We start from the raw sequence: 23,167 nt of genomic DNA on the forward strand, positions 1-23,167 counted from the left end.
AACATGATCTGTCAAAGCCCTAAACATAAATTTCAGAATGCAATGAACACATAGAGTGAAAATAATTATACTTGCAGCCAAAGGATAAAAAATAAATTAATAAAAACACTGAGATTTACCTATTTATGAGGAACCGAATTAACCAGAAAGAACGATCTTAAAACCTTCGATGAATCTGTTTGCAAAAAGAGAATCAAATTTCAGTTAAGGTATTAAATATTTATCAATGAAGATCCGAGTGGTTGACTCGATAAAAAAAATTCCATTGCCGGGAATCGAACCCGGGTCTCCTGGGTGAAAGCCAGATATCCTAACCGCTGGACGACAATGGAATTGTTGAAATAATGTACTAATTGGTTTCTTTGTATTGTACTTATTTTTCTCACACGGTGGTATTTGTTTTGTGATCTAATATGACCTCAAACACACATAACCCTGAATTTAAGGTTTAACTCCTTTGTATTTGTAATGTCTATATATAGTTTGTGTTTATATCAACAATACTATTTTTATTTCACCAAAAGAGTTTTGATACACCACCTTAAGGGTTGTCATTATTATCATAATCAAAACTTATAAAACAATGATAATACTGTATATTTTAGGATATTATTTATTGAATCTTTTAAAATCCTCAAATGGATTATAATAAGATGTCATCAAATAAAAAATAAATAAACAACCAAACATGGAGAGAATGCAAGAGCAAACAGTCAATGGCATATAGAGACAACTTGAAGGTCAACAACAAAAAAAAAAAAGAATCCCAATATACACAAGAATAGGCATCATAAATATTTTGTAAACACCACATATCGCGCACTCCAAACAAGAACTCGCTCAAATACACGATGAAAGATGCAACCACAATACGCGCTTACTAAGCACCATTTCCACTTTTCCATGGCTTGAGCACACCGACCACAACAACCGCAATAATAATAAGTAATATTAAGATTGCAATGCACATCCACTTTCTCGAGTTCTTTTGTAGACTTTTCGCCTTCTGTAAGGCTTTGTTCCCGCCTTGCACATGGTCAACTGCACTCGACACCTAACGCCATTGACCAAAGTTAAAACATTTAGATTCACAAACAATAAGCCTAAGTCTGACTTTTGAGGTCAATCGTGTTATCTGTCAGTTTTAAAATTGAAATCATTCTTTTTAAAATTTTTAACAATTTTGATGAGTAGATGAAGTTGGTAAAAAATTCGCATAACAAAAGTGATATTTTGTTGCACACCTAGTATAACTTATGCATTTCAAAAGTCATTGGTTTGACCACCAAAAGTCAATGGGACACACTTAAGACGCATCCGCATATGGCTGGCATGTATTAAGGAGTTATATATAACTCATAACAATGTTTTTAGTTACCTGTGTCTCTATGTTGTCTAGCATTTCCCCTTGAGCATCCACCAATCCAGCCATATCCATAAATATCTGCATCAGAAGTAGGAGATAAAAACCTCAAATTAGTCAAATACAAATATGCAATTTTTGTTACTTCATTCGCTCCAACAATAAAAAAAAAGCATCAAAATTTCAACGGTCCCAAAAGAATTGTAACATTTGAAAAACTCCCATATTATTTTAGTTGAAATTTAGTCAAATGCCTAAAATACTCTTATAAATAACCTTACTTCTAGCGGGCTGTGGGGCCTACAAAAAGATCAGTCACGTGCTCATCGAGCCATCTTATGGGCACACAATTAGATCCTAGTATCTTCATATAGAGACAACATATGTATATATACGTGTGTGTGTGTATGCACCTGTTGCAAATCAAGAAGCTTCCTTTCTACTTCTCTTACTGCATCATGGCGTTCTTGGATCTCCGCCAGGGTATCAAGTACCTATAAAACGCCAACATCAACACCGGAATATACAAATCATTCACTAAAGGGGACACAATCATTTGAAGTTAAAATTTAACGAAAATGAACTTGTTTTTATTTGTAATCTATTCAACAAAAAGGCAATCGTGGACTAACCTGCCCTCGCCCCTGTTCCCGAATTGCTTTCTGAAAAATCTGTTCACTGTCACCTGTCTCTATGAGGCGATCGATTGTCTGTACAAATAAATAATAATTAGAATATGTGTTTATTCTATAAACCAAGACAACTTACAAATTTAAATTAAACACCACACCTCTTCATCGGCCCGAGTTCCCGTCACTGAAAATAGTCAAATTAACAATAATAATAATTAATAATGATAATAAAACTAATAGTAATAATAATAATAATCGAATTAGATAACAAATGAGATTGTAAAAACCTGTATAGACACGCCTCTCAACCACCTCCCGATGCTCTTGATGGATACTTTCTCTTAAGAGTCTAAATACATTTGTTGCAAAAAGTTTAGAAAATGCATAGCTAGATAATACGTTAGATAACGGAGGATCTAGAAACATCTGCAATACCTGAAATTCAGACATCTTGTCTTTAAACTTTTTCTTCAAAGATCTGCAAAAACAATAACATTATTAATTTAATTTAGATTAAGTTAGTAATCTTTCATTAACAAACATAATTACTTACAGTGTGGTTGCGGTTCTTGACCGGTCAACTCCCGTTCCTTTTCCACAGCCGGGCTTCTATATTATATTACCTTTCATAGCAGCAGCTTTGGTTACAGCTCTTGATTCCTCATGAGCATCCTGTGTAGAATATTGTTAACATAATTACTTATATAATAATTATCCTAATATTGAAAAGTAACTTTTTTTTGGCAAATTAATGGATACCTGTAATTTCTTTAGTAGTTTATTTAGCTTCTCATATTGTTTCTCAATGGCTTGAACCTAGCAAAAGAAAAAAGTTCAATAAGTGCTATGAGTGAAGCTAATTAAACTAGACAAGTAGTATGTATATCATAAAATTTAAAAAATAAATAAAGAATAGAAAGTAGATTCGTCACCTTCTTGAAAAATTCATCTAATCCTAACTCTCCAGAATCTTGATTACGTTGTGTTCCCATTTCAAGATCTCCATAATCTTGACCCCGAGGATTCTCAAATGATTCCTCCAAAAAAAAATGATTTAATACATTTGCTTCCACGCATGGTAATTAAGTTATGCACAAACCACGCATGATATGCTAATATATGTATAAATGTAGAGTTCAATTATAGAGAATTCTCTCGAAAACAATGGAAACAATATTTAGATTTGAGTTCATGAAAATGGACCGCCATCATTGGCATAAATATCTTTAAACAACCATAAAATCTCAAAAATACTGGAATTATCTAAGATTGAATACATTGTATCAAAACCAGTTGTTTCTAATTTGTTAGTTAATTGATAGGTTGAAACATTGAGCTCATTTTAGAACCCCTCAAGGACATGTGTATCGTTTGTAAAAGAAGTTTGTGGTAGATTGATAAACAAAAAAATAATAATAAAAATAAAATAAAAAATAAAAAAAACTGTGCATCAAGTATGTGATGCTGTTTTAGAAATCAGAAAAATACTAAAATTTCAAAACATGCGTAAATATCTGCAAATTCTTGTCCTAGCAAGCTAAAGTTCAAAACAAAGGCATACTAATATATGCCAGTAAGCTAAACTACACACTTTTCCTCCACTAAACATGTGATAATAAGACCATGCGTAGTCAAAACTAGGCACACCTGGGCATTTTACGCCACGTGGCGCCTAGTCAGCTTTTGGGCATTTTGCAAAAAGTGGGTGTAGTGGGAAAATGCCCCCAAAACGCCTCTCTCTCCTCCCCCACTCTCTCACAAGACCCTCAAAATTTGTGCCTTCCTAGCGTTGTGTACAAAACGCTTTGCCAAAACGCCAACCCCAAAACGCGGGGGGGGGGGGGGGGGGGGGGGGGGGTACCCCCGGAGTTTTGGAGCCACAACGCCACAATTTGGCATGAGTACGCGTGGTCTAAGCTAAATTTATGTTGCACACTTCACGGCTTCACGCATTACGCAAGCATTTTAAAACCAAGGGTGAGATGAGGGCAAACATACTTATAAGAAGATAGAGTGGTTGCTCCCAGTGAGACCTCAACTCAAAAAACCCTTTCTTATATAGTTAAAAAAAATACAAGCAACACAAAGTATATAATGTGGTTAATGTATATGGATTCTAAATTGGAAATGAAATAAAAAAAATTTGAAATAATATTTCTTCTCAAATCGCGGCGTTCTTCTTGTCGATAATCATACCCATTGCCATTAATGTATATAGACACAACGCATTCTTCGTTTGAATACGATAACAATTGAACACGATATGACCTGCTTTAACTTCCAAATTTGAATCCAGTACCTTTAATTTCTACTGAATGTAGGGGTATGGTACTAAACCCGGTTTTACGACCCTAAATTTATTATGTTTGGCTTATTTTATTATATGGACTAATACAATGTTATTGGGCTGAGGGGGTTTTGTGGAGGTAACCCTAACTGGGCTAGGCCCATTAGGGTACCATGATGGTGGCCATGAGGCTCTCTATATAAGGAGGTCTCCACCTCCTTATTAGAGGGTCATGCTCAATAAGAGCCACCACCATATTTTTGTGTCTGTAAACAAGAGATCCTTGAGATTTCTTAGCAGTCACCTCCACACCCCCGAAAGCCATTGCAGGTCTCAAGCAATCGAAGAAGAAGATCAAGTCGTGGTTCGTTCATCTCGAAAATCCGTGGGAACATCGTCATGGATCAGGTCAGATCCGTTTCATGTTTCGACATTGGCGCCATCCGTGGGACGGCAACGAACTACCCTTCGATTTTCGTCTCGGCTGTCAGATCTCTCCCAGGAAAAACCCAGATCTGGAAGTTTACAGAAAAAGGCTTCAAGGCTTGTTCTATTAAAGCTCAAAAAGATCCATAGATCTAAAAGAGGCTTCCAGATCTGTGCAAAAAAGAAACTACCTGATTCGGATGATCAAGCCTCCAGATCTGTGATGGTTTTAAACTCTCTCCGCTACGAGTTTCAGATCTATCTAGATCTGATTTACAGATCTAGATCTAGATTACAGACCTGGATTTTAGGTTTAAAATTACAGATCTAACTCTCAAATTGTAGATCCAAAAATTACCAGACTTCCGCCGCCATGCACGCGCGCCCGCAGATTCTCACTCCGCAGCCATGCATGTGCCACCGCGGGAACCACCATGTGGGTTTCGCGCAAAAGACCTCCACCATGTGGGTTTTGCGCAGAAGACTGCCACCACGCATGCTCGCCAGCGGGTCACCATTCCGCCGACATGCGTGAGCCCCCGTGGAAACCACCGCGGGAACCACCATGTGAGTTCGAAAGACGACTCAATGCTTTTGGTTTTACGTAAAGTCTCCAACGCCATGCAGGTGCGCGCAACCCTCTACCATGCGTGTGCGCAACTCTCCGCCATGCACGCGCGCCCGCGAGTCACCACTCCGTCGCCGTGCATGCGCACATAAGGCCACGCGCCAAACTTAAAGGTTGGGAATCCTCATAAACCCATAAGGCCACGCGCCAAACTTAAAGGTTGGGAATCCTCATAAACCCATAAGGCCACGCGCCAAACTTAAAGGTTGGGAATCCTCATAAACCCATAAGGCCACGCGCCAAACTTAAAGGTTGGGAATCCTCATAAACCCATAAGGCCACGCGCCAAACTTAAAGGTTGGGAATCCTCATAAACCCATAAGGCCACGCGCCAAACTTAAAGGTTGGGAATCCTCATAAACCCATAAGGCCACGCGCCAAACTTAAAGGTTGGGAATCCTCATAAACCCATAAGGCCACGCGCCAAACTTAAAGGTTGGGAATCCTCATAAACCCATAAGGCCACGCGCCAAACTTAAAGGTTGGGAATCCTCATAAACCCATAAGGCCACGCGCCAAACTTAAAGGTTGGGAATCCTCATAAACCCATAAGGCCACGCGCCAAACTTAAAGGTTGGGAATCCTCATAAACCCATACGGCCATCGGCCGCGCGCAAAACTTAAAGGTTGCGAATCCTCATAAACCCATACGGCTTCGCGCCGAATACAAGACCGAACGCGGCTCCGCTCCGCTCAACACGCCGTCATAATTAAACCTATTAACACAAGCCACGTCACATGCGCGCCACCGCGGATCAACCATTCCGCCATTCTACATGCGCACCGCCATGATGCTTGAGCGCAGTCGCATATCACATGCTCATGCACCACATATGCTCACGCATCACATATGCTCACGCATATTACATATGCTTACGCATCACATGCTCACGCATATCACATCAGCGCACGCAAAATTTGCGCATGGCGCATGACACAGCCTATGCGCACGCGCATGCAACATCTGCGCGTGGCGCATGACGCACAGTCTACGCGCACGCGCAGGCAACATCTGCGTGTGGCGCATAACACAAAGCCAAAGCCTATGCGCAAGCGCATGAAACATCTGCGCATGACACAAAGCCAAAACCTATGCGTAAGCGACACAACAAATGAGAATAGTCTAATCCCAAATCAGGATAAGGACAACCTTATTTAGCAGCAATGAACTAGGGGACTATCGTGGTATACCACCACTACATTATCGCGATGGAAGACATCCGAATCTTAGGGCGGGAGCCTAACAATATCCCAAACGGCCACGCGCCAATTTGATATGTTTTCGCAGGTTCAGCTACGAGTCGCACAAGCACATGACATTATTATTATCTGGCCGATTGCGCCTCCATTATTATTTTGAAAACAAGCTGGGATAGTCATCCTGCGTAGAAGAGGCCCTTGTGGGCCAGTCATTATCATCATATTATAGCTCATAAGCCGCAACTCGCGCACGCTTCATAGCTCGTAAGTCGCCTCGCGCGCAAGCTTTATTATTCTTATAGCTCGTAAGTCGCCTCACGCGCAAGCTTAATTATTCTTAGAGCTCGTAAGTCGCCTTGCGCGCAAGCTTTATTTTTTTACAGCTCGTAAGTCGCCTCGCGCGCAAGCAGCTCGTAAGTCGCCTCACGCGCAAGCTTAATTATTCTTATAGCTCGTAAGTCGCCTCGGGTGCAAGCTTAATTTTTTTACAGCTCGTAAGTCGCCTCGCGCGCAAGCTTAATTATTTTACAGCTCGTAAGTCGCCTCGCGCGCAAGCTTTATTATTTTACAGCTCGTAAGTCGCCTCGCGCGCAAGCTTAATTATTCTTATAGCTCGTAAGTCGCCTCGCGCGCAAGCTTTATTATTTTACAGCTCGTAAGTCGCCTCGCGCGCAAGCTTTATTATTTTTCAGCTCGTAAGTCGCCTCGCGCGCAAGCTTTATTTTTTTACAGCTCGTAAGTCGCCTCGCGCGCAAGCTTAATTATTCAAGCCCTATTATTTTATAGCTCGTAAGTCGCCTCGCGCGCAAGCCCTATTATTTTATAGCTCGTAAGTCGCCTCGCGCGCAAGCTTCATTATTTTTAGAGCTCGTAAGTCGCCTCGCGCGCAAACTATTAAGCATCATTATCGAGATGCGCGCTCTATCTTTTATCAGGCCTCGCGCCACTATTGTTATGATGCGTGCTATATCTTATTCATGCCAGGGCACCATCATTATCATAAAGATCACAACATGTCACCATCATGGAGAAAACCTCCCAAAACTCAAAGACAATAAAGACAAGGCCGAAGAAAAGGGAAAAAACCGCCTCGTTTCCTAACACACCTTATAAAGTCCAGCGCTCCACCTAAACGCTTGCACGCCTAGGAGCAACACTGGACTTGGGGGGCTTGTAGGGGTTTGGTACTAAACCCGGTTTTACGACCCTAAATTTATTATGTTTGGCTTATTTTATTATATGGACTAATACAATGTTATTGGGCTGAGGGGGTTTTGTGGAGGTAACCCTAACTGGGCTAGGCCCATTAGGGTACCATGATGGTGGCCATGAGGCTCTCTATATAAGGAGGTCTCCACCTCCTTATTAGAGGGTCATGCTCAATAAGAGCCACCACCATATTTTTGTGTCTGTAAACAAGAGATCCTTGAGATTTCTTAGCAGTCACCTCCACACCCCCGAAAGCCATTGCAGGTCTCAAGCAATCGAAGAAGAAGATCAAGTCGTGGTTCGTTCATCTCGAAAATCCGTGGGAACATCGTCATGGATCAGGTCAGATTCGTTTCATGTTTCGACACTGAATATCAAATAACCACACTAAAAGGCACAAGAATCATCATCATAAAAAATATAAAAAACTTGAAATTGGTAAAAAAAAAAAATAAGATTGAGAAATTAATCTTAAAAATCCACTTTAATCACTATACCAAAAGCAACTCATTAGCTCAAACAATTATTTAATTTTTTTTGTTCGATGGGTTAAATTAAGAGGTTACAATCAGTAGAAATAATAAATTTCCAGCTGATTACAAGCTTTAGGGGTTTCAATTAGACACCAAGAAAGATCAAATCTAACACAAATATCCAAAACACTTGTGATCAATGCAGCTATAGATGATGAACAATTCGAATGACCCATTATAAAGAAACGAAAAAAAAATTGAATCTTTATAAAGAAAGAAACTTACAGGAAGAAGATCGTTCATGGTGGATCTTGTTAGGGTTTTTCTGTATCTTTATTTGATTTTTGGGTGAACTTAAAAAGCTATAAAGTTTTGGGTTTATTGATAATGTGAAGGAACGATGAGAGAGAGAGAGAGAGAGATGTGTAGGTAGATAGATAGATAGATACATATACTGATATACATACAGCAGGGTTTTCTTTTCTATCGGTTGATACACTTTTTATTCTTTTAATAATAATATTATTATTATTATTATTATTATTGTTAAAGAGAAAATGGTGCCCAATTGATACATTGACTGTTTGACAAGACACTTTTTTTCTTCTTTAATTTTTTCAAATTTTCATATTAAGTTTTGATAATTCGAGATTGTCTTGAAATAAAGGAGTTTCAGGTTTGTCTCCTTTAAACTTGTTGTCGGTGTCGTGTCTTTTACGTTGGACGACGAGTTTTTTGTTCAACTAGAAAACGACATCTGTTATTAAAGAAGTTGGCCCGACATGTTATCTAAATATTTGATTGGGTCGCATAAAATTTTTGTTCTCATATTTGATTGGGACGCATAGATTTTTCAAGTTTTTGGTCGGGTTATGTTGTTTTTATGACATGTGTCATCTTTTTGTTGGACAAAAAATCTCATTGTGACGACTAAATGACATGTTGTCAGCAACGTGTTAGGAAGAGAAAACCGGAATTCGATTTTGAGAGGATATAAGAATAGTCTTTTTTTTCTTAAAAACGAACATCTCAAAATAGACAATATATAAATTATATATAATATAATGTAATTGGTCCAAAAAGTTATCTCTATTTGAACTTTGAAGCCCACACGATACATTTTTGTAGTGGTGTGTATCTTTGGCACCATTTAATATCTATTAAGTTTACTAATTCCTTTTCTAAAAAATGTTACTTTCAAGTCTTTAATTTTCGTTAAAATAAATAGTTTTTTGTCCAACTAGAAGACGACATATGTCAATAAAGAAGTTGGTTTGACGTGTTTGTCAAATATTGGGTCTAGCTGTATAATTTTTGCTCTCATATTTGACTGGGACGTATAGATTTTTTCAATTTTTTGACTGGGCCACATTGTTTTTTTATGGCAGGTGTCATCTTCTTGTTGGACAAAAAAACTCACTATGAAAACTAAACAACTTATCATCAGCAACGTGTTAGAAAGAGACAAGACCGGAATTCAATATTTGGGAGGACAAAAGAAGAGTCTCTCTTCTAAAATAGTTGTTTTAGAACTTTTCCTTTAAATTAATGCATACCCCAAAGTAGGTTATATGTAATGTAATTGGTTCAAAAAGTTATTTCAATTTTAAGCCCACATGATACACGTTTGCATTGGTGTTTGTGTATCTTTGGTAGCATTAATATCTATTAAGTTTATTAACTCCTTTTCTAAAAATTGTTAATTTCAAGTCTTTAATTTCCGTTAAGAATAAATAGTTATGATGCAAAATGGAGAACATTTATTGTTAACATCATAGTCGTTAACTTTTACGGCCACCACCTTTATGAACACCCTTCAATAGTTCTAACACTTGCGCTTTCATTGTGCATATGAATAAATCTTAAGTATAACTGTATAAGTAACACCTATATATACGTGTACAATAAAGTTTAGTGAGGACGTAACAGAGTGAAAAAGTTGATCGCTAGATGGAGAAGAGAAGCCATTTAAGAACCGTTGTGCGTCCATTAATATCCTAATATCAAATATACACATTCAAAATATTTAAATTTCAATCATTTAAAATACTTGAGTTAAATAAAATGATTAGTCTTAAATTTCATTAGCACAAAAAAATCATCACAAAAAAGAAAGATTTTGTATAATCTCAAACTTCTTAGCATTAAACACCACATAACCAACTTTCACACTCGATTATAACAGAAAACCGACACATTACACATTTATGCGGTCTTGTTAGGTGTTGTCACAAGTCCAAACCCAAACGGGTACAACGGGTCATAATGTGGGTCCCCAACATTCATGGGTAACTGATCAACCGACTTGAACCAAGTCCGAGCCAGCTTCCCAGTAAAACCATAGTCGCCAAACAAAACATCGGTCACACCTTGGCCTTCGGTACCAGGAAGCCAAGCCGCAACAAGTGCATCTGCGGTATCAACAAATGGTTGTACCACCACTGGCCGCCCAGTTATAAGGACCACCACACATTTTACTGACCCGCATACATTTTTTATTGTGCTTGGGCCCGGCTCGGGAACTGTGAGATTTGAACTGTCCCCAAAAGTTTCTGCATATGGTGGTTCTCCTACCACCACTATACCAAAGTCAAAAGTGTTTGACTTTAGGAAATCTTGGTTCGGATTCTCGTTGTAGATGACTTGTGTGTTTGGGTCAACGGCCTTTTTAACCGCCGAGAGGATTGTAGTACCTGTAAAATAGTATTTTTTTGGTTATTATAATGTTGTTATTATCATTTTGACAAATAACAGCCGTTTCCTTGATAGTTAAAACCAAAAATGCAATTAAAACTGTTTGCTTTCGGGTTTTTTGGTTTTACTATCTGGTTTTAATTTTCTAAGGCCGAAAAAAAATTGGCCCAAGATAATGAATTTGGGCCTAAATCTTATTGATAATTAATAAATTACTATACACAAATACTACAATATTTGGACAACATTATTTATTAAATTCTTATAAATTACTTAGAATCCAAAATGAAAAATGAAAATTCATGAATTCGGTCTGGTTCGTTTTAATTACATGTAAAACCGAAACCAGACAGAAAGTTCATTTCTTTACTAATACATTGAACAAAACAGCCCGTTTTTGTTTGAATTTGTTTTTTTTTTATTTAGTATTTTAGGTTACGGATCAGTTTTTCAGGTGTCATGCGCACCCCTAGCCATATGAACCGTTGTAAAAAAAACAACCTGAAAAACCAATTCATCTAAATCGGTTAATAACTTAAGATTATCATCATAAAGTTTAAACCTTTATGTTATTTGAAATATCATACCGGAAGTAATATCGCCCGAAACTCCTTGCCACTCGATTGTCCACCCGCCACATTGAGAACCGATATTATCAGCATGTGATCCCGCAACTAATATCTTTGATGTCTTTTTAGGAAGTGGTAACAATGGCTTCATTGATGACTTACCATTCTTTAATAAAACAAGTGTTTTCCTCACTGCTTCTCTTGCTAGTTCTCTGTGTTCCTGTTTTCACCAGAGTTAAAAAAAAAATGTTGACTTTGGTCAAAATTTGACTAAATTTGTCTAACTTACCTGGCATCCCAAGTATTTGGTCATGCTGTAATCAGCCAAAGGATTTTCAAACAGACCCATTGTAAACTTTACTCTTAGAATCCTTTCAACCGCATCGTCGATTCGGCTCATGGGTATAAACTTACTTTTGACCAAAGAAGTCAAACCGTCAATAAACTCACGGTATTGTAATGGGACCATGAACTGCAGTATTCCATCAATGCATTAGGTACTTGTGCAGCACAGTTAAAGGTGACAAAATGGGCCGGATGGGTAATGGGTCAACCCCTTGTTTAAAAATTTGAACTTTTTATACACAATCAGTGTGTCAAACATCATTACAAGGTTCATTATTATTTCAAAATAAGTTTAAATGTTTTATGGATTAAATTTGCACTTTTGGTTAATTTTGACCCGTTTGACTTTTTTTCCTTTTTAGCTAGTTTTTTAAATCGTTTGAAATAAAGCATAACCGTTACAAAAAAAATTACACTTTTGGTAACTTTTGACCCTTTTGACCTGTTTCCCTTTTGCCAATTTTTTTAAACTCATTTGAAATAAAACATAACCGTAATAATAATACGAAGGAGAAAACAAACCATATCGATGCCAGCATTAACTCCCGCTAATATGGAGTAAGTATAATTAGCGTGTGGAGGATTAGTGATCCTATCAATCCCCTGCCAATCTGATATAACAAATCCCTATAAAAACACGACGACAGCAAATTCATTATAATTTCATAATATGTACCAAAAGTTTTAAATTTAACTATATAAGTCAATATACCTTGAATTTGAGTGTGTTTTTGAGGTAACTGGTAACAAGGTTACGATTAGCGTGCATTTTAACCCCGTTCCAGCTAGAATATGATGTCATAATAGTGGCCACACCCTTAGTTACTGCATCATTGTATGCAGGCATGTGTATGCTGAATAGTTTTTGAGTGTTTAATATTGTGTTGCCTTCATTTGTACCTTGGTGAGTTCCACCATCTCCTAAATAGTGCTTAGCACAGGCTGCAATCTTTTGTCTGTAAAACCAAAATTTATCGGCTATAATGCTCGGATGTAGGGGCGCTAACGGCACAAAACATTTTTTGAAGAAAATCATGTCACAAGAATATGATATTCACATATTAATATATTATTACTTACTGTCCATTAACAAAAGGAGTACCCTTTTCCGAACCATCAGCGATATCTCCTTGTAATCCCGATATAATTTCAGTCATTGATCTAACAATTTCGGTATCTTCGCTGTAGCTTTCGTAACAACGACCCCATCTAGGATCTCTACAAACCTGTTTATGTCAGAATCATAATTTATTTAAACATTAGTGTATCAAAAAATATTAATAATTGCATTAATTTTATCTACTTACTGCAATACAAGGTGCAAAAGCATATTGTATACCAGTTGCTCTAACTTCTAGTGCAGTAGCAGCCCCAATCTTTTTAACTAACTCAGGATCCCTGTTGTTAAATTCAGTGCATTAAATGGTTGTACATTGTATACAGTTAATATTGTTTGCTTGCATTGGTTAGTGGTTACTTGTGTCGTACCTGGTGACTCCAAGGCCAACATTATGAGGAAAGATTGTAGCTTTATAAACATTATTATGACCATGAACAGCATCGATTCCGTAAATTAAAGGTATCCCTAAACGTGTCGATAACGCACCCTTTTGGAAATCGTTGACCATGTTGATCCATGCTTCGGGGGTTGCTTGTTTGGATGGTACACTCCCTCCACCACTTAACACGCTCCCTGAAATCACAATATATTTTGATCGGTTGTGACGCAAAGCGGAAGCACAAAATAATAAAGATATTGTCTCAAATAAATTGACAAGGAATTCTAAATTTTCCAGGTGTTTCTAAATTTTCAAATTTACAAAATGCAGCATAAATGCTGAAATTTATATAACTAAAATAGTTGTGTCACATGTCACATTCTGTGAGCCTCGTATTATTTTTCCCCCTAAGTTAATAATTAGATTTAAATAAATAAAATCTTCTATAGAAACCATTAGTTTGAATATAATGAAAATGAACCAAATCCGGTTTCTTTCTTATCTAAATCTTAATTACTAGATATTTAATATTTACTTTATTTAACTCGTGTAATGCAAATGTTTCTAACTTAGTTAAAGATAGAAATAAACGCATAAATTATGCCAGTAAGAGATTTACGCGTTTTAAACTAAAAATGAAAGTATCTAAACATACTAATTTTGTGGGTCCACCACTAGCCCAAAGTTATGTTTTTTTCAAGGTTGGACCTAACTCTAATAAATTAAACACCATGGTCAATGATTGAACCTGTGACCTTCGAAAATAAACATAAGTCTCTGTCACTTAGCCAACTACTCAAGTAAAATCAAGAAACGGAGAATGTATAATATGATTTGGGTTTGATTGATATGTATACCTATGAGATCCTTCTTAATGGCCTCATTTGACGCAACGGACCGTTCGATTTGAGTCATTTGACCGATTTTTTCCTCTAGTGTCATTCTTTTCATTAAATCGTTTAGTCGAACACTTGTTGGTTGTTTTGAATCTTTGTACAGCACATATTCTGCTTCCGCCATTGAAGACCAGCAGAACATCACCATTATCAAGAAAACCTTGAATTTCACCATATTATTGATTCCCATATGAAGAACAATGCTGCAATTACATGTAAACAGAAAGTCAAATCAGATCAAAGAAGACAATGTTCAATCCAAGATAAATAATTAATATGCATTATATATACATCCATTATTCCATTAACATTCTTTCTTTTTCATGAATGTGATTTAGCATTTTGTTCACATGTTTTTGTAATAAAGTTCAAAACTTTAATAAATGCTGGAGGTGGGTTTGGTGCACCAAGACTTGAACTCATTACTTAATAGTTAGAGATGCTTGACATTCGCATCTAGGCTCGGTTTATAAATGAGTCGAGCCTGAGACGGCGAGACAAGATGAACTTACTCGTTGACTGGCTTACTTGTTTGACTCATTTAATTCAAAGTCAAAATTTAGATACGTGTAAAAAGTAAAAACTACGAGCTAAAAGCAGTTAAAAACTACAATAAAAAAATTTAAAAATAAAGCTGGCTAGAGCTTTTGACGAGCTGAGCTCAAGCTCAACATTTATGCTCGGTAAAATGAGCCAAGCCCATGAACACCCTAACTCGACTCGTTTACGGTGCATAGTCAGCTTTGTGCACCAAGACTCGAACCCACAACATAATGATAAGAAAGAGTCAACAGAACAGCCCAACTTGAAGCACCAAGACACAAGGCTACAAGCCTACAACACCTTTAACTCGAACCCACATTGACTCAAACCCATATCACAATAATGGGTTTGAAGAAAGCTTAGTGAATACTTACAGGATATTCAGAGAGAAAAGAGATATGAGGTTTGTCATGTAGATAGATGGATATTTGTAGGGGATATTTTATGTTTTTTCAATTTTATTTTTGTATTTATGCATATGGGCTGTTTGCTGGATTTTTTTTCCTTTGGGACCATTACATTAGTACATTATCCAGATTTTTCTTCAAATCTAAGACAACCATGATATTTTTTGATACAAAGTACGTTAATAAATGTTTTGTAATGTATAAATCACCTCCACTTGTCGCCACAAGCCATCGTGTAATCAGTATAGCGGTCAAACTCATTTTGATACTCTTTTTCATAAAGAGGTCCATTTTAACACGACTCAGTTTTGGTCGAAACATATTTAATATTTTGACCCAAGTGAAATAGAAACTTTATAAAAGAACTGTTTCGACCCGAACTCTTTTTGCTCATAACACATTCTGACATGAACCAAGAGCATTTTAAACCCGTTATGAGGTGAGATGTGGTTTGATGAGCCGTTAACAAGGTTTGGTTTAGAAGATTGTGAAAATATGAAGTTTCATGGTTCATATGAACGATACAAACGTGTGGCTTTTCAGGTTAAAGAACATAATCTAAGATGAAAAATATATTAGTAAGTCATAAACACTTGATGAAAAGCACACTTTTTACCACACCAATACATGATTGAAGATATTGAACAAGTAGTACTATTATTGACCAAGATTGTTCGACCAATAATGATGTCATTTGTTCTATATGGATATATCATATATGATCACATATTATTTGATTTCTTTAGAACTATGATGAAAGAATTTGATTATCGCATCCGTGATAATGCTTTCACAATTTCCACGTAAACAATAATATCATTCATTGAAACTATGATGAAAGAATTAAATCCCGTGTTATCAGTTTTTAAAGACTGTATTTTCTAATTTTTGTATTTAGGGTTCTCAGGGATAGCCTTGACACTCATCAAGATGTATTCAACGTCTATCCTAAATAAAGATTCCGTAATGGATTTGATGATCTAATATCTTGTCAATGGCTCTTTTAAGCTCTATGATTTATTTGTTTTCTTTTTCAAATACATATTTACTAATCTTGCAAGACCAAATGCGTTTTAACATGCAATGACAATTGTTGAACAAAGTAGGGCCAATATCATGTGATATTTAATCATAGTTGATGTTGGTGGGTACGTTGGTGTATCTAGTCTAATTGATATTTTGCAAATAATACATTTGTTTTGTAGGTAACAACAAGAAGTGTGGATATCAAGTGTAGTCAATCAAGTCCATAAAAACATAATGGTTGAAGCAAAATATCATTCACAATGCTTTCACAATTTCCACGTAAACAATAATATCATTCATTGAAACTATGATGAAAGAATTAAATCCCGTGTTATCAGTTTTTAAAGACTGTATTTTCTAATTTTTGTATTTAGGGTTCTCAGGGATAGCCTTGACACTCATCAAGATGTATTCAACGTCTATCCTAAATAAAGATTCCGTAATGGATTTGATGATCTAATATCTTGTCAATGGCTCTTTTAAGCTCTATGATTTATTTGTTTTCTTTTTCAAATACATATTTACTAATCTTGCAAGACAAAATGCGTTTTAACATGCAATGACAATTGTTGAACAAAGTAGGGCCAATATCATGTGATATTTAATCATAGTTGATGTTGGTGGGTACGTTGGTGTATCTAGTCTAATTGATATTTTGCAAATAATACATTTGTTTTGTAGGTAACAACAAGAAGTGTGGATATCAAGTGTAGTCAATCAAGTCCATAAAAACATAATGGTTGAAGCAAAATTGATTGTGGTCAGACCAACTCAAACGGTAGACGTGAAAGGATGACCAGCTTACTATTTCTTCTTATTTTTTTCGTATCGTCTCTCTCATTCCTTCACTCATAAAAATGTTGAGCATTCGACATTCAAATAAGTATCACTCTCTCTCCCTCTGGTTTCTCTCCTCTATCTAAACACGTGACACGTCACAGCATCAACAAAAAAAAACATTGTTTAAGATGGTCTTAAAGTTATGGTTAACCTTTGTGAGAAACCATCTTTTCTTAACTCTCAAGGTATCTTTTTTCCTTATAATACATTAATACCTAGCGTAATTTACCTTTAGACTTATGTGACCCTTTCAAAGTTAAAAGCAAACATAGTATCTCGATTTATTATAATATTAAGAATTTCTTTTTCCATAAATGTTCAACTTGGAGAATTCGTTTTTGGCTACTTAAAGGCTGGGCCACCTCTAAACATGGTAAACCAAATTGAATCTTAAAAATGAGTCATAAAGAGAGTTGTACACTAGTCGAGTCGATCTGAGTCATGACAAGACAGATTGGGATCTAAGTTAAATGAGTCAAATGGGCTTGACACGTTTATTTAAACAAGCTAAAATATTGAGCTCGAACTCAACTCATGAGCCAGCTCGTGGTTCATCAAGTCAGCTCGTTTATTTATTAAAAAAAATGGAACTATATATATTTTTTATAAATATTGATATGTATAAAAACAAAATGAACCAACAGATTTTCATAAGTATTTCAAACATGATCACTACACTTAATGAGAATCATGAACAACTGATTGGCCAAAAGCTAGAAAATGAAAAATGCTAACTCAGCCTAAAATGGCCAAAAAGGGTACATAAATCTATAATACTTAACATACAAAAGACTCTAATCTATTTATAGTTATAGATTACTACATTGCCACTTTGCTTTCACCAACTTGATATGAGACAAGCCAAACTCAAAGATATCAGTTTCATAACTTAAAATATGATAACTCTTAAAAGTCAGTCATTTCCTATTTTCCCATACCAGTATACCCCTTTTCCTTTTGTCACATCTCTTTATCTTTTAGTACATATAATTATCTTTATACTCTTTTCTTTATTGTAGCTTACACAAAAAAAAACAACTAGAAGACAGGTACATAACTGTATGTATGTTTTATCTTCATATTTATGATTTAAACGAATAAACTAGCGAGCCAGCTAACGACCGAGCTAACAAGTGAGTTTACCTTGGCTCGGGTTTGACTCGTTTACAAACCGACTCAAATATACCCCAATGATAAGGTATTAGTCTATTCCCTGTCTTGTAACTGAATCAAAACGAGTCATTTGTATTCGAATATATTATAGCAAATTCATCATAACTTGATTTAAAATACGTAGTACAACCTCAGATGCATTTGATACAAGCAATATAATTACTAAACTTTCAAAAGTCATCATGTCACCAGTTTATACAAATAAGGACCCCTATAACATACGATCTGCTAACGACGGCAGTCGTCGGAAGAAGTTCAACGCAGGCGACGGCATCCTGTCCCTAAAGATCGGGTGCCGCATATAGTAAAACCCGAGCGTCATAGCAACCATTTTCGATGGAACAAGGTACAACACTATTGCAACCACCAAACACATCCCAACAAATATCCCCGTGGCACGTGGGTCCCGCCACGTGACCAATGCCTGCACGCGTTCCCCTTGTGTCGCGATATCACCTAACACGCTTTGCACACGAGCTCCCAGCATACGAAGCTTGTCATACCTTTCCCGCACCATTTCATTAGGTCTAGTACATGGTAACGAGTCAAACTCCTCGTCGAGCTCGTTACCATCGATTGTTTCAGCCAATGAGAGCTTCGGGTCAAAGTGTGGGAGCCGGGCCCGGGCTCTAGCCCGGAACCGGTAGTTCCACATCCCCATCACAAACGTGTAAAACGCTAGTGTCGGGATGATTAGGTCCGGGAACCACACGAGCATCATGAGCAACACATGAACCAAAATCGTAGCCGTCGGATTCTTCCACGATCGCGTGTCGTCCAACCATTTGACCATTTCGATGACCCCCGATAAAACGTTGACTATTCTTAACCAATTGGCACGGACTTTCCTCATGCTGAATGCATGCGTGTCTGCATCCAGCATGTGAGTCACCACTTCACGACGAAGTGGTGGCTCAGACCGTGCAAAATGAGCCGCAGTTATTTTAACCGCTATGGTTCTAAGTACCTCTTGTTGCACCACACCTATCGGCTTGATGTGGTGCATTAACGGTAACAAGGGTTGCGCATATACATTTAAAAAATCAATCGTTGGTGCCATACGCACGAACCGAACCGCCAACTCTAGCTCGCCCATTTTCTTTAAACCGGTCGCATTTAGTAACATCAATGGGTACGAATTTTTGTAAACCTTCCCGATCTCTAAAGTAGATAACCGTACACGCACTTTTCCCATACGAAAATCTGATCGCGTGGGCTCTTTTTGAGCATCGGATCCATACGCCTCCCAACTATCAAAAACTCCGATTGTTAACACCGTGGACGGGTCATAAACTCTCCACGTGTATTGCTCATTCCATTTCGGATCTAGATTATCCGAAATGGCCCGTGTTCGTACCCATTTGTTACCATACTTTGCAACCGCATAAGCATCGGTTGACCCCTTACCATCAATAGACTTCATCGGTAGCAAATTCTTGCACCCGATTATCCCGAGCTCAACCGTGCCAATTGGCGGTTTCCAAAGCTGCTTTGCGGTGGGCCGATAGTCGCTACAAACGTTAGCCGATTCGTCCATCACATGGTATCCCCCATCGAAGAATACCTTGACTTGGACCCGGCCACGATAGACTCTCTTCTCTTCGTTCGGGTCTTTAAAGGTCAACCATCTTGATACCACGTCTCTATCGTCCACGCGACGCTCTATGGTGGCTAAAGGGATGATTGTATCGCCTTTAACCGTGGTTTCTTTCGACCCGCGTTGCTCAACTAAAAACAAGAATAATGACTGTTCAGTAAACGGTTCGGCTGCGACAAACATCAAGTCTTCGTTCCACGAAGAAGATCCGTTATGTGTGATGACGAATTTGGTTTTCTGAACTTGAAACCCGAGTTGCGCTTTGATTTGGAACGATGACGAGAGGGAAACGTCTTGAGCCTCGACGATCGTGGCACGCAAGTACCATAACTTCGGTGACTGGTAGATTTTGGACCTGGAGCTTGGATTACTTGCTGTGTCGGTTTTCCAAGCTTCCGGAAACGACTCATCGGCTTGTGTTCCGACCCATGTAGCCAACATAAGATCTCCTCTACGAGCCCCACCTCCTTCCAGCCTGTACCACTGTGGGGCCAAAGAGCTATCAGGTGGGTCTCGCAGAGGAATCTCAGTGGTGTCAAAACAAATCCCGCCTAGGAAGTTGTGTCCCGCCACATCCGACATAGACGTCGAGATCAGCGGGTCCCACACAGAGATCTCTAGGATCGAGGCCGAATCTTGGGTGTCTCGTCGAAACGCGAATGTTTGCTCCCACTCAAAGTACATCGTTTTCCGAGCCGGTTTTGATATGACCTGGCAACCTGATACCACTATTTTGGTAACAGGGTTGCCTGGAGTCGGTAAAGACCTGGCTTTAACTACCTGAACAAAAAGGTAGTGCATTTTATCGACTAGATCGAACGACGACCGTTCGATCGGGAATCGATCTGATACGTCTGTCGTGAAGCTGCTAATCGACGATACCCGAGGGATCGGTTGTGGGCCCACCGGACCCACCGGAATATCCCCGCCAATCCTAATATCCGGCATGGATTTCGATGATTTTAGTCGATCTTGAACAAATGTCTCTTCCTTCACCGGTGCACCCGGTTCAACAACCGGATCACCACCGCCACCACCATCGGATTCTCCGGTGACGTGACCGGAATCTTCAACCGGTATCGCCTCCCCCGCCGGTGCCTCCTCCGATGGTTTCGTTTCCGTCTTCGCCTCCTCAGCCGGTGGCGGCGGAGACGGCGGGACCACCACCGGCGGCGGCGACTCATTGGAAAAATAAATTTTCAAACCAATGTCACCTTGAATCCAATTAAACAAATGCTTCTTCTCCAACGGATAATAAATCAAAGCCTCTTCACCTTTCTTCACAAACTGCCGTGAGTCCAACCGGACTCTACCAAGAAAATGGTTTCTGGTGGTGGGTCCCAGACTCCGGTCATGATTAACATCAACTTCAAGCATGTCACCAAACACATCCGATGGTTTGCCGACGTTAAACTCCAAAACCTCGTTCCAAACAGGGTTTAAATCCCTTGGTACCACCTTGGTCTTCCTTCGTTGACCGTGGAAGTCGAGTATGACGTATGGACTGGATGTTCCATGGCCGTCTTTTGGAAGAAGGTTACGGGCGTCAACTACTTCTACTATTAGCTTCCGAACAGCAGCCATTGATGGATGGATGTGTTAAGGAACAGAACAGAACAAATGTTTTATGTTGTAGTGAGTTGTGTTTTGTTTTTGTCACATATTATGTTTTGGTGAAAATGTTGAGTGGGAGATGAGATGAAAAGGTGGTGGTTTGCCTTCATGAGCAAGGATAAGCTTCTTTTGTTAGTATTAATGGAGGGAAATTATGCTTTTTTTTGCTTTTTTAAAAATATAACAGCTTTGTTTGCTTTTTTCTTTGCTTACTATGGTAATATTTGTAAGCTTTGATCTAGCTTTCCACTATTCTAATTAACAACTATAGTTATCGTTTTTAATTTTTGTTTTACTATTATTATTATTATTATTATTATTATCTTTTTGAACTGCGAATTTCCTGTCATAAGTGGGATTTGAACCCAATACCTCACAATCCAAACGCCTTCAACGATATATTTCAGACGAGAACCGAGAACGAACGCTTACATGACGATCATGATATCCAACGCCTCATTGGAAGACCCGTACACGAAAAGGTATTTGTTTGTGGGCGTAGTGAATCTAAACAATCAATATATCAAGAAATTAATTCCTTTAAAAACTATTATTATGTTAAGAACCGCGTAAACCACTTGCATAAATCATTTACTACATTGATTGTTTAATAAGATAGTAGGTAGGCGGTCATGTAACAACATTTGAAACAAAATGTGAAAATATACGATGTGATACTTGTAGTTCCCAACAATTTTTTTGTTATAATTTGAACATTCACACACCGTGATAAGTGAGGATTTGATATGTAAACTGTCGTGATACATTTGTAATCGTTTGAACCAGATGTATCGGAGAAGCTCTAGTGTGGTATCATAATCTTTAGTGTTGTATTGTAGCTTTTAACATCTATTGGTGTCAACAGCAAAATGTGTTCGCCCCGAGTAATAATACGAGCCAAAGATGTATTTTTTAAACAAAGTAAAATTATAATATGAGCATACGAAAAGACTAGCTACCGGTGTCTATATATGCATCTTTAAAACTAAGCAAAGTTATAAATCAATATGAACTAAAGAAATTGTATAAAAAATACAAGTTAATAAAATTGCAAATAGGTAAACTAAATTTAAACACGTATAATATGAAAAAATTAATATTATTCAAATAATCAAAATATATATTAATTAAAATGCTTATTGTATTTGTATAACATAAGTCTATTAAATTTATAAATGGAAGAATGTTTTTTTCTTTTTCTTTTTTGGTATGTATGATCTTGAGTGGCAGAAAAGAATCTAATTTACGACTTTCTATTATACCAAACAATAAGTAAAAATATTAAAATGCATATATACTTTGCGTCATGGAAGAGATCTTTGTGTTTTCTCTTATAAGATTCCCTTCTCTTTTAAATTTTGATTATATTTTTCTTAGTAACAAGTACAATCATAAAAAATAAAAATCCTAATTTTTGTTAAGTTCCGTTATTATCTTTCTAAAAGACTTCAGTGTTATGGTTTAGCACCCCTACAACGTCGGATTTACAGGGGCCTTATACCACCATTTCATTGTGGCGCTAAGGCTTGAGCCCCTTTAGGCATGAGTGTGTTAACGTGCTCAACGGCGAGATGTGTGAAAAATGTGTGTATTTTATTTCAAAACCAATAACAAAAATACATGTAGTCTAAAGTGGGGCATCAACCTGCCACACATAGTCTAAAGATTTGTCTACGCGTTATTTTAGCAATATGACTTTTATAATATTAAATAATTACATATTTATAAAACTTTTTTAAAAAGCTA

General features: G+C 37.5%; 2 protein-coding genes, 1 non-coding gene and 1 pseudogene across 4 annotated transcripts; all 4 read right to left on the minus strand.

Moving 5' to 3' along the window:
- Window positions 1–260: 260 nt before the first annotated feature.
- Window positions 261–332, minus strand: TRNAE-UUC (transfer RNA glutamic acid (anticodon UUC)). Its single transcript has one exon. It is a non-coding gene; the product is annotated as a tRNA-Glu (tRNA).
- A 369-nt stretch (window positions 333–701) lies between these two features.
- Window positions 702–8,622, minus strand: LOC143622775 (syntaxin-132-like; annotated as a pseudogene). The gene is made up of 10 exons (XR_013151775.1): window positions 8,504–8,622; window positions 2,928–3,032; window positions 2,755–2,811; window positions 2,549–2,667; window positions 2,283–2,473; window positions 2,154–2,179; window positions 1,996–2,073; window positions 1,777–1,857; window positions 1,379–1,444; window positions 702–1,054 (listed from the first exon to the last, which is right to left on the minus strand). The product of XR_013151775.1 is annotated as a syntaxin-132-like (transcript).
- A 1,696-nt stretch (window positions 8,623–10,318) lies between these two features.
- LOC143622942 (uncharacterized) lies at window positions 10,319–15,191 on the minus strand. The gene is made up of 10 exons (XM_077093953.1): window positions 15,139–15,191; window positions 14,183–14,424; window positions 13,315–13,519; window positions 13,134–13,224; window positions 12,907–13,052; window positions 12,539–12,782; window positions 12,349–12,453; window positions 11,771–11,953; window positions 11,500–11,701; window positions 10,319–10,911 (listed from the first exon to the last, which is right to left on the minus strand). Exons 1-10 carry the CDS (start codon window positions 15,174–15,176, stop codon window positions 10,424–10,426), a joined length of 1,944 nt encoding a protein of 647 aa, XP_076950068.1. The 5' UTR covers window positions 15,177–15,191; the 3' UTR covers window positions 10,319–10,423.
- Window positions 15,192–18,202: 3,011 nt separating this feature from the next.
- LOC143622943 (multiple C2 domain and transmembrane region protein 16-like) lies at window positions 18,203–21,434 on the minus strand. The gene has a single exon (XM_077093954.1). The coding sequence runs from the start codon at window positions 21,389–21,391 to the stop codon at window positions 18,422–18,424; it is 2,970 nt and encodes a 989-aa protein (XP_076950069.1). The 5' UTR covers window positions 21,392–21,434; the 3' UTR covers window positions 18,203–18,421.
- Window positions 21,435–23,167: the final 1,733 nt, after the last annotated feature.

This window comes from Bidens hawaiensis, unplaced genomic scaffold (assembly GCF_021521415.1).
Source record: "Bidens hawaiensis isolate Kalapana, Puna unplaced genomic scaffold, B.hawaiensis_p1.1 tig00003244_1, whole genome shotgun sequence".
NCBI lineage: Eukaryota > Viridiplantae > Streptophyta > Magnoliopsida > Asterales > Asteraceae > Bidens > Bidens hawaiensis.

Coding starts and splice junctions, on each gene's coding strand:
- LOC143622942 (XM_077093953.1), bottom strand. CDS start 15,176: ATGACAAACCTCATATCTCTTTTCTCTCTGAATATCCT. Junction 14,425..15,138: donor CTTTTCTCTCTGAATATCCT/GTAAGTATTCAC, acceptor ATGTAATTGCAG/CATTGTTCTTCATATGGGAA. Junction 11,954..12,348: donor TTAATGCTGGCATCGATATG/GTTTGTTTTCTC, acceptor GGAATACTGCAG/TTCATGGTCCCATTACAATA.
- LOC143622943 (XM_077093954.1), bottom strand. CDS start 21,391: ATGGCTGCTGTTCGGAAGCTAATAGTAGAAGTAGTTGACGCCCGTAAC.